Source organism: Oncorhynchus masou, unplaced genomic scaffold (genome assembly GCF_036934945.1).
Source record: "Oncorhynchus masou masou isolate Uvic2021 unplaced genomic scaffold, UVic_Omas_1.1 unplaced_scaffold_1190, whole genome shotgun sequence".
Taxonomy (NCBI): Eukaryota; Metazoa; Chordata; class Actinopteri; order Salmoniformes; family Salmonidae; genus Oncorhynchus; species Oncorhynchus masou.
The window spans coordinates 111452-123924 of NW_027001674.1; the positions used below are offsets into that span (position 1 = coordinate 111452).

Genomic DNA, 12473 nt, shown 5'->3' on the forward strand with positions numbered 1-12473 from the left:
GACCACCATTTACCTCATGCAGCGCAACATCTCCTTTACATAGAGTTGATCAGGCTGTTGATTGTGGCCTGTGGAATGTTGTCCCACTCCTCTTCAATGTCTGTGTGGAGTTGGTGAATACTGGAACACGCTGTCTCTCGTACACGTCGATCCAGAGAATCCCAAATATGTCCAATGGGTGACATGTCTGGTGAGAATGCAGGCCATGGAAGAACTAGGACATTTTGTGCTTCCAGGAATTGTGTACAGATCCTTGCGAGATGGGGCCGTGCATTATTTACATTTACATTTAAGTCATTTAGCAGACGCTCTTATCCAGAGCCATTATCCTGCTGGAACGTGATGGCGGAGGATGAATTATACGACAATGGGCCTCAGGATCTCGTCTCAGGATCTCTGTGGATTCAAATTGCCATCGATAAAATGCATTTAAGTTAGTTGTCCATAGCTTATGCCTGCCCATACCATATCCCCACCTCCACCATGAGGCACTCTGTTCACAAGACGCCATATACACCATCTTCCCGTACAGTTGAAACCACTTCTCCAGCGTGCCAGTGGCCATCAAAGGTGAGCATTTGCCCACTGAAGTCAGTTACTATATATTTTCTTACCTCTCTTGTCCTACCTCATTTGCACATGCTGGATATAGTTGTTTCTACTGTATTATTGATTGTATGTTTGTTTATTCCATGTATTCCACAACTCTGTGTTGTTGTATGTGTTGAACTACTTTGCTTTATCTTGGCCAGGTCGCGGTTGCAAATGAGTACTTGTTCTCAACTAGCCTACCTGGTTAAATAAATGTGAAATAAAAATAAATAAAATAAAAATGACTCCGAACTGCAGTCAGGTCAAGACCGTGGGGGGGAACGAGCCTACAGATGAGCTTCCCTGAGACGGTTTCTGACAGTTTCTGCAGAAATTCTTAGTTTGTGCAAACACAGTTTCATCAGCTGTCCGGGTTTTTTTATTTGACCTTTAGAACAAATTCTTATTTTCAATGACGGCCTAGGAACAGTGGGTTAACTGCCTGTTCAGGGGCAGAACGACAGATTTGTACCTTGTCAGCTCGGGGATTCGAACTTGCAACCTTTCGGTTACTAGTCCAACGCTCTAACCACTAGGCTACCCTGCCGCCCCATCAGCTGTCCGGGTGGCTGGTCTCAGACGATCCCGCAGGTGAAGAAGCCGGGTGTGGAGGGTCCTGGGTTGACGTGGTTACATGTGGTCTGCGGTTGTGAGGCCGGTTGGACATTCTGCCAAATTCTCTAAGACGACAGAGGCAGCTTATGGTAGAGAAATAAAGATGGCATTCTCTGGCAACAACTCTGGTGGACATTCCTACAGTCAGCATGCCAATTGCACGATCCCTCAAAACTTGAGACATCTGTGACATTGTGTTGTGACACAAAACAGCACATTTTAGAGTGGCCTTTTATTGTCCCCAGCACAAGGTGCACCTGTGTAATTATCATGCCGTTTAATCAGCTTCTTGATATGCCACACCTGTCAGGTGGATGGATTTTTTTGGCAAAGGAGAAATGTTCACGAAAAGGGTTGTAAACAAATTTGTGCACAAATATGAGATAAGCTTTGTGTGTATAGTACAATTCAGGGATCTTTCATTTCAGCTCATGAAACATGGGACCAACATGTTTATATTTTTGTTCAGTATAGAAAAGCCTGGTCTGGTGAGAAGAGGGAAGTCATAAAGCTATCACCTTGTAAACCAGGTTTATCCTGTCGGTCACCAGGCCAGTCTGGCACCAGACCCCCATCACTTCCTGTGTCGAAACTTCCCAAGCTCGGAAAAAACTAAGTGCCCGACCAGCACACAAATGTTGAATTTCAGAATTGGTCAAAATTAGGTTAAGGTTAGGTTAAAGGTCAAGTTTTAGATTTGGTCTAATTGGGCTGTTTGCCAGAAAAGTCCCCCTTAGTCTCTTCCATCTATGAATGAGAGTCAAAATACACGTGCACCTTGGACTAATTAATGCACAGCTTTATTGGTAGATTAGACATAATGACAGTCACCATGAAACATGCAGTACATACGTGTCCATTATAAAAGACATTGACTGGAAATAATATGCCAGAAATACTTCATTCCATTTTGTACATTGTGTGGTTTATACACACTATTAATTCTTCTTTAGCCACTTAACCAGAGTGGGGTATAATTTCACAGAGAGGTTACTGCAGGAAGCCCTTCTGGAGGACAAACAACAGTAAAGCATTTTTATGGCACCATATTCCCTATAGTGCATTCTTCTCCCAAAACTATACAGGGGATAGGGTGCCGTTTGGGATGCAGGACAGTCCTAGTGGACTACCTGGGCAGCATCTCCTCCAGGTCAGCCACTACGTAGGCCACCACCGCCCACAGGGCCGAACACAGGTTCATTTCTATGGGGCTCTGAACAGACATGGTGTCCCCGTTGGTGTGGTGGAACCAGAAGTATCTACTGTCTGCAACGTGCAGGCTGGCTCCTGGAGGACAGACACAACAAAACCGGTAAGGAGTCACTTACATCAATGTATTAACTATGGTTGGTTGGTTTGTTTGTGTGTCTCTGCGTCCTTGAACGTACCATTATGACTGATTAAATGTGCAGTGCATACTGTATTCTAACTTCTAAAGAGACAATGAGATTCTAATCAAATCACATTCTCAAAATGATCACTGTTGACAAAGCTAAACCCAGAGTTAATTACAAACCCATTATGTTATGCTTTCCCATTTCTTTTGCAAGTGAACGTAAGTAGGAGCAGGGGGAACCAGAGCAGTATAAGTGCATCTGGTAGCAGTTAGTGTTTAGCTTGGCAATCAGGTTCCTGTACAGTTTCCACTTGGAAACAGCACGATGCAGTGGCCCTTCCTGACACTAACATTCCCAAGGTACTGCTAGGAAGAAAACTAATGTTCTGTTAAACATCTCGCTTTGCATCTTGTATTCTACCTGACAGAGAGAACCTTTTGTCCTGTTAAACATCTAGCTTTCTGTCTTGTATTCTACCTGATAGAGAGACAGTTAAACATCTAGCTTTCTGTCTTGTATTCTACCTGATAGAGAGACAGTTAAACATCTAGCTTTGCATCTTGTATTCTACCTGACAGAGAGAACCTTTTGTCCTGTTAAACATCTAGCTTTCTGTCTTGTATTCTACCTGATAGAGAGACTGTTAAACATCTAGCTTTCTGTCTTGTATTCTACCTGATAGAGAGACTGTTAAACATCTAGCTTTCTGTCTTGTATTCTACCTGATAGAGAGACAGTTAAACATCTAGCTTTCTGTCTTGTATTCTACCTGATAGAGAGACAGTTAAACATCTAGCTTTCTGTCTTGTATTCTACCTGATAGAGAGACAGTTAAACATCTAGCTTTCTGTCTTGTATTCTACCTGATAGAGAGACAGTTAAACATCTAGCTTTCTGTCTTGTATTCTACCTGATAGAGAGACTGTTAAACATCTAGCTTTCTGTCCTGTATTCTACCCGACAGAGAGACTGTTAAACATCTAGCTTTCTGTCTTGTATTCTACCTGATAGAGAGACTGTTAAACATCTAGCTTTCTGTCTTGTATTCTACCTGATAGAGAGACTGTTAAACATCTAGCTTTCTGTCTTGTATTCTACCTGATAGAGAGACTGTTAAACATCTAGCTTTCTGTCTTGTATTCTACCTGATAGAGAGACAGTTAAACATCTAGCTTTCTGTCTTGTATTCTACCTGATAGAGAGACAGTTAAACATCTAGCTTTCTGTCTTGTATTCTACCTGATAGAGAGACAGTTAAACATCTAGCTTTCTGTCTTGTATTCTACCTGATAGAGAGACTGTTAAACATCTAGCTTTCTGTCCTGTATTCTACCTGACAGAGAGACTGTTAAACATCTAGCTTTCTGTCTTGTATTCTACCTGATAGAGAGACAGTTAAACATCTAGCTTTCTGTCTTGTATTCTACCTGATAGAGAGACAGTTAAACATCTAGCTTTCTGTCTTGTATTCTACCTGATAGAGAGACTGTTAAACATCTAGCTTTCTGTCCTGTATTCTACCTGACAGAGAGACTGTTAAACATCTAGCTTTCTGTCCTGTATTCTACCTGACAGAGAGACTGTTAAACATCTAGCTTTCTGTCTTGTATTCTACCTGATAGAGAGACTGTTAAACATCTAGCTTTCTGTCTTGTATTCTACCTGATAGAGAGACTGTTAAACATCTAGCTTTCTGTCCTGTATTCTACCTGATAGAGAGACTGTTAAACATCTAGCTTTCTGTCTTGTATTCTACCTGACAGAGAGAGACTAATGTCCTGTTAAACATCTAGCTTTCTGTCTTGTATTCTACCTGATAGAGAGACTGTTAAACATCTAGCTTTCTGTCCTGTATTCTACCTGATAGAGAGACTGTTAAACATCTAGCTTTCTGTCTTGTATTCTACCTGACAGAGAGAGACTAATGTCCTGTTAAACATCTAGCTTTCTGTCTTGTATTCTACCTGATAGAGAGAGACTAATGTCCTGTTAAACATCTAGCTTTCTGTCTTGTATTCTACCTGATAGAGAGACTGTTAAACATCTAGCTTTCTGTCCTGTATTCTACCTGACAGAGAGACAGTTAAACATCTAGCTTTCTGTCTTGTATTCTACCTGATAGAGAGACTGTTAAACATCTAGCTTTCTGTCTTGTATTCTACCTGATAGAGAGAGACTAATGTCCTGTTAAACATCTAGCTTTCTGTCTTGTATTCTACCTGATAGAGAGACTGTTAAACATCTAGCTTTCTGTCTTGTATTCTACCTGATAGAGAGAGACTAATGTCCTGTTAAACATCTAGCTTTCTGTCTTTTATTCTACCTGACAGAGAGACTGTTAAACATCTAGCTTTCTGTCTTGTATTCTACCTGACAGAGAGAGACTAATGTCCTGTTAAACATCTAGCTTTCTGTCTTGTATTCTACCTGATAGAGAGACTGTTAAACATCTAGCTTTCTGTCCTGTATTCTACCTGATAGAGAGAGAGACTAATGTCCTGTTAAACATCTAGCTTTCTGTCTTGTATTCTACCTGATAGAGAGACTGTTAAACATCTAGCTTTCTGTCCTGTATTCTACCTGATAGAGAGACTGTTAAACATCTAGCTTTCTGTCTTGTATTCTACCTGATAGAGAGAGACTAATGTCCTGTTAAACATCTAGCTTTCTGTCTTGTATTCTACCTGATAGAGAGACTGTTAAACATCTAGCTTTCTGTCCTGTATTCTACCTGACAGAGAGACAGTTAAACATCTAGCTTTCTGTCTTGTATTCTACCTGATAGAGAGACTGTTAAACATCTAGCTTTCTGTCTTGTATTCTACCTGATAGAGAGAGACTAATGTCCTGTTAAACATCTAGCTTTCTGTCTTGTATTCTACCTGATAGAGAGACTGTTAAACATCTAGCTTTCTGTCTTGTATTCTACCTGACAGAGAGAGACTAATGTCCTGTTAAACATCTAGCTTTCTGTCTTGTATTCTACCTGACAGAGAGACTAATGTCCTGTTAAACATCTAGCTTTCTGTCTTGTATTCTACCTGATAGAGAGACAGTTAAACATCTAGCTTTCTATCTTGTATTCTACCTGATAGAGAGACTGTTAAACATCTAGCTTTCTGTCTTGTATTCTACCTGATAGAGAGAGACTAATGTCCTGTTAAACATCTAGCTTTCTGTCTTGTATTCTACCTGATAGAGAGACAGTTAAACATCTAGCTTTCTATCTTGTATTCTACCTGATAGAGAGACTGTTAAACATCTAGCTTTCTGTCCTGTATTCTACCTGACAGAGAGAGACTAATGTCCTGTTAAACATCTAGCTTTCTGTCTTGTATTCTACCTGATAGAGAGAGACTAATGTCCTGTTAAACATCTAGCTTTCTGTCTTGTATTCTACCTGATAGAGAGAGACTAATGTCCTGTTAAACATCTAGCTTTCTGTCTTGTATTCTACCTGATAGAGAGACAGTTAAACATCTAGCTTTCTATCTTGTATTCTACCTGATAGAGAGAGACTGATGTCCTGTTAAACATCTAGCTTTCTGTCTTGTATTCTACCTGACAGAGAGACTGTTAAACATCTAGCTTTCTGTCCTGTATTCTACCTGATAGAGAGACAGTTAAACATCTAGCTTTCTATCTTGTATTCTACCTGATAGAGAGAGACTAATGTCCTGTTAAACATCTAGCTTTCTGTCTTGTATTCTACCTGACAGAGAGACTGTTAAACATCTAGCTTTCTGTCCTGTATTCTACCTGATAGAGAGACAGTTAAACATCTAGCTTTCTGTCCTGTATTCTACCTGATAGAGAGACAGTTAAACATCTAGCTTTCTGTCCTGTATTCTACCTGATAGAGAGACTGTTAAACATCTAGCTTTCTGTCTTGTATTCTACCTGATAGAGAGACAGTTAAACATCTAGCTTTCTGTCTTGTATTCTACTTGACAGAGAGAGACTAATGTCCTGTTAAACATCTAGCTTTCTGTCTTGTATTCTACCTGATAGAGAGACAGTTAAACATCTAGCTTTCTGTCTTGTATTCTACCTGATAGAGAGAGACTAATGTCCTGTTAAACATCTAGCTTTCTGTCTTGTATTCTACCTGACAGAGAGACTGTTAAACATCTAGCTTTCTGTCTTGTATTCTACCTGATAGAGAGACAGTTAAACATCTAGCTTTCTGTCCTGTATTCTACCTGATAGAGAGACAGTTAAACATCTAGCTTTCTGTCTTGTATTCTACCTGACAGAGAGAGACTAATGTCCTGTTAAACATCTAGCTTTCTGTCTTGTATTCTACCTGATAGAGAGACAGTTAAACATCTAGCTTTCTGTCTTGTATTCTACCTGATAGAGAGACTGTTAAACATCTAGCTTTCTGTCTTGTATTCTACTTGACAGAGAGAGACTAATGTCCTGTTAAACATCTAGCTTTCTGTCTTGTATTCTACCTGATAGAGAGACAGTTAAACATCTAGCTTTCTGTCTTGTATTCTACCTGATAGAGAGAGACTAATGTCCTGTTAAACATCTAGCTTTCTGTCTTGTATTCTACCTGACAGAGAGACTGTTAAACATCTAGCTTTCTGTCTTGTATTCTACCTGATAGAGAGAGACTAATGTCCTGTTAAACATCTAGCTTTCTGTCTTGTATTCTACCTGACAGAGAGACTGTTAAACATCTAGCTTTCTGTCCTGTATTCTACCTGACAGAGAGACTGTTAAACATCTAGCTTTCTGTCTTGTATTCTACCTGACAGAGAGACAGTTAAACATCTAGCTTTCTGTCCTGTATTCTACCTGACAGAGAGACTGTTAAACATCTAGCTTTCTGTCTTGTATTCTACCTGATAGAGAGACTGTTAAACATCTAGCTTTCTGTCCTGTATTCTACCTGATAGAGAGACTGTTAAACATCTAGCTTTCTGTCTTGTATTCTACCTGATAGAGAGACTGTTAAACATCTAGCTTTCTGTCCTGTATTCTACCTGATAGAGAGACTGTTAAACATCTAGCTTTCTGTCTTGTATTCTACCTGATAGAGAGACTGTTAAACATCTAGCTTTCTGTCCTGTATTCTACCTGATAGAGAGACTGTTAAACATCTAGCTTTCTGTCCTGTATTCTACCTGACAGAGAGAGACTAATGTCCTGTTAAACATCTAGCTTTCTGTCCTGTATTCTACCTGATAGAGAGACTAATGTCCTGTTAAACATCTAGCTTTCTGTCTTGTATTCTACCTGATAGAGAGACTGTTAAACATCTAGCTTTCTGTCTTGTATTCTACCTGATAGAGAGACTAATGTCCTGTTAAACATCTAGCTTTCTGTCTTGTATTCTACCTGATAGAGAGACTGTTAAACATCTAGCTTTCTGTCCTGTATTCTACCTGATAGAGAGACTGTTAAACATCTAGCTTTCTGTCCTGTATTCTACCTGACAGAGAGAGACTAATGTCCTGTTAAACATCTAGCTTTCTGTCTTGTATTCTACCTGACAGAGAGAGACTAATGTCCTGTTAAACATCTAGCTTTCTGTCTTGTATTCTACCTGACAGAGAGAGACTAATGTCCTGTTAAACATCTAGCTTTCTGTCTTGTATTCTACCTGATAGAGAGACTGTTAAACATCTAGCTTTCTGTCTTGTATTCTACCTGATAGAGAGAGACTAATGTCCTGTTAAACATCTAGCTTTCTGTCTTGTATTCTACCTGATAGAGAGAGACTAATGTCCTGTTAAACATCTAGCTTTCTGTCTTGTATTCTACCTGATAGAGAGACTGTTAAACATCTAGCTTTCTGTCTTGTATTCTACCTGATAGAGAGACTGTTAAACATCTAGCTTTCTGTCTTGTATTCTACCTGATAGAGACTAATGTCCTGTTAAACATCTAGCTTTCTGTCTTGTATTCTTCCTGACAGAGAGACTTATGTCCTTTCCCCTTTATGTTGATTTGTAAGGACAATTCAGAAGTGAAATAGGGAGACAATGCTAGGAGAGCGACTGGTGGTACTGATGTGGGAAGCAACTGTAGTCTCAACCATGTTCCACTGTAACAGAGAGAAAAAGTAACAACATTTTTACTCTGGAAAAAGGAAGGAATGTGTGTAGTGAAAGGTCATTGGATGGAGCGGCATTACATTTAGGCTGAATCCCAAATGGCACCCTATTCCCTACATAGTGTACCACTTTTGACCAGAGACCTATGTATCCTGTTCAAAAGTAGTGCACTATATGGGGAATAGGGTGCCATTTGGGACAAACAGACTTTTTGCCATTTTGTGAAATGAGAGTGAGGTGTTTGGACAGCTGGTCCGGTGATTCATTTGTTTAACATTGTGGCTTTTTGAACCCTCACAGTGAACAGCCCCTCTCTTGGTTACACCATTCATCCACCCAGAATAGTTACTTTTCCACTGAGATAAGGTGATGTCATTCCTGAAACAGTTCCTTTACAGTAGAAGGCTGATCTGTTATAACAAGTCTTTTTACAGGTGTGGTTACACTGTGTCTGAGTATGGCTGAGGACAGTCAAAGACTCGTCTGTTAGCTGGACTGATGAAGGGAGACGTGGGCTCATCAACATTAGACTGCTGTAGAGGTCTGGGCCTGTGGTCATTAAGCGTCTCAGCGTACGGTAGGAGTGCTGATCTAGAATCAGTTTTGTCTTTTCGATCATAATGAATACGATTATATGGATGGGACGGGGAGGGACCTGATCCTAGATCAGCACATCTAGCCTACTCTGAGACACTTTATGAGTTCTAAAACATCCTCTCCCAGTTCCTAATGAGCTTCATTGTTCATCTCCACCTCAGCTTTAAGGGATCCCAAAACAACTGTGTTGGATGACACCCATGTTAATGAAGTAGGTTAGAGTTAACACATGCTGGTAGGCTGAGAGAGTCTCTCTCTCTTTATTTAGTCTACAGACAAGTTTCTGCTGTCAGCAAATATCAGCACAACAAATACATTTACTGGGGATGTGTTTCATAATACACTTCCTCTTCCCTGTCAGACCAAATGATTTGGTTGCCTACATACTGTAGCAACGCTAGTTCTTTTTAAATCGGAGTACAGGGCATATTTCACTTCTACATACATGTTATTTGAGAAACTGATCAATTCCTCAAAAATGACCACAGAGACAATGTGGAACTGAATCTTCAATTGGTCTAGAAATAAAGTGCTACTTCCTCTTTAAAAGGTAAAAAGCACTTCTGCAGAAGGGGTACATGGCTTGTTAATTTGACAAAGGTCAAAGAGACACAGGTTGAACAAGAGTCAAATAGACTACGAGGAAGCCTCCCCAGCATATCTCTCAGACAGACAATAGAAGGTAGTCTACACACCTGGCTCCTACTGACTCAGACAGACAGACAACAGAAGAGAGTCTACACACCTGGCTCCTACCGACTCAGACAGGCAGACAATAGAAGGTAGTCTACACACCTGGCTCCTACCGACTCAGACAGGCAGACAATAGAAGGTAGTCTACACACCTGGCTGCTACTGACTCAGACAGACAGACAACAGAAGGTAGTCTACACACCTGGCTGCTACTGACTCAGACAGACAGACAACAGAAGGTAGTCTACACACCTGGCTGCTACTGACTCACACAGACAGACAACAGAAGAGAGTCTACACACCTGGCTCCTACTGACTCAGACAGACAATAGAAGGTAGTCTACACACCTGGCTCCTACCGACTCAGACAGACAGACAACAGAAGGTAGTCTACACACCTGGCTCCTACCGACTCAGACAGGCAGACAATAGAAGGTAGTCTACACACCTGGCTGCTACTGACTCAGACAGACAGACAACAGAAGGTAGTCTACACACCTGGCTGCTACTGACTCACACAGACAGACAACAGAAGAGAGTCTACACACCTGGCTCCTACTGACTCAGACAGACAGACAACAGAAGGAAGTCTACACACCTGGCTCCTACTGACTCAGACAGACAATAGAAGGTAGTCTGCACACCTGGCTCCTACTGACTCAGACAGACAGACAATAGAAGGTAGTCTACACACCTGGCTCCTACTGACTCAGACAGACAATAGAAGGTAGTCTGCACACCTGGCTCCTACTGACTCCGACAGACAGACAATAGAAGGTAGTCTACACACCTGGCTCCTACTGACTCCGACAGACAGACAACAGAAGAGAGTCTACACACCTGGCTCCTACCGACTCAGACAGACAATAGAAGGTAGTCTACACATCTGGCTCCTACTGACTCAGACAGCCAACAGAAGAGAGTCTACACACCTGGCTCCTACTGACTCAGACAGACAACAGAAGAGAGTCTACACACCTTGCTCCTACTGACTCAGACAGACAGACAATAGAAGGAAGTCTACACACCTGGCTCCTACTGACTCAGACAGGCAGACAACAGAAGGTAGTCTACACACCTGGCTCCTACTGACTCAGACAGACAATAGAAGGTAGTCTGCACACCTGGCTCCTACTGACTCAGACAGACAATAGAAGGTAGTCTACACACCTGGCTCCTACCGACTCAGACAGACAGACAACAGAAGGTAGTCTACACACCTGGCTCCTACCGACTCAGACAGGCAGACAATAGAAGGTAGTCTACACACCTGGCTGCTACTGACTCAGACAGACAGACAACAGAAGGTAGTCTACACACCTGGCTGCTACTGACTCACACAGACAGACAACAGAAGAGAGTCTACACACCTGGCTCCTACTGACTCAGACAGACAGACAACAGAAGGAAGTCTACACACCTGGCTCCTACTGACTCAGACAGACAATAGAAGGTAGTCTGCACACCTGGCTCCTACTGACTCAGACAGACAGACAATAGAAGGTAGTCTACACACCTGGCTCCTACTGACTCAGACAGACAATAGAAGGTAGTCTGCACACCTGGCTCCTACTGACTCCGACAGACAGACAATAGAAGGTAGTCTACACACCTGGCTCCTACTGACTCCGACAGACAGACAACAGAAGAGAGTCTACACACCTGGCTCCTACCGACTCAGACAGACAATAGAAGGTAGTCTACACATCTGGCTCCTACTGACTCAGACAGCCAACAGAAGAGAGTCTACACACCTGGCTCCTACTGACTCAGACAGACAACAGAAGAGAGTCTACACACCTTGCTCCTACTGACTCAGACAGACAGACAATAGAAGGAAGTCTACACACCTGGCTCCTACTGACTCAGACAGGCAGACAACAGAAGGTAGTCTACACACCTGGCTCCTACTGACTCAGACAGACAATAGAAGGTAGTCTGCACACCTGGCTCCTACTGACTCAGACACAGACAGACAACAGAAGAGAGTCTACACACCTGGCTCCTACTGACTCAGACAGACAGACAATAGAAGGTAGTCTGCACACCTGGCTCCTACTGACTCAGACAGACAGACAACAGAAGAGAGTCTACACACCTTGCTCCTACTGACTCAGACAGACAGACAATAGAAGGTAGTCTACACACCTGGCTCCTACTGACTCAGACAGACAGACAACAGAAGAGAGTACACACCTGGCTCCTACCGACTCAGACAGACAATAGAAGGTAGTCTACACATCTGGCTCCTACTGACTCAGACAGCCAACAGAAGAGAGTCTACACACCTGGCTCCTACTGACTCAGACAGGCAGACAATAGAAGGTAGTCTACACACCTGGCTCCTACTGACTCAGACAGGCAGACAATAGAAGGTAGTCTACACACCTGGCTCCTACCGACTCAGACAGGCAGACAATAGAAGGTAGTCTACACACCTGGCTGCTACTGACTCAGACAGACAGACAACAGAAGGTAGTCTACACACCTGGCTGCTACTGACTCACACAGACAGACAACAGAAGAGAGTCTACACACCTGGCTCCTACTGACTCAGACAGACAATAGAAGG

At 42.1% G+C, this 12473-nt stretch overlaps 1 protein-coding gene across 2 annotated transcripts in view; it reads right to left on the reverse strand.

The window, feature by feature from the left end:
* Positions 1 to 1980: 1980 nt before the first annotated feature.
* LOC135529630 (carboxypeptidase Q-like) overlaps positions 1981 to 12473 on the reverse strand; it is a 47734-nt gene continuing 37241 nt past the window's right edge. For both annotated transcript variants that reach the window (XM_064958258.1, XM_064958259.1), the window contains exon 8: positions 1981 to 2493. In XM_064958258.1, the coding sequence (XP_064814330.1) occupies positions 2333 to 2493 (161 nt within the window). In that variant the 3' untranslated portion in view covers positions 1981 to 2332. The remainder of the gene's footprint in view (positions 2494 to 12473) is intronic.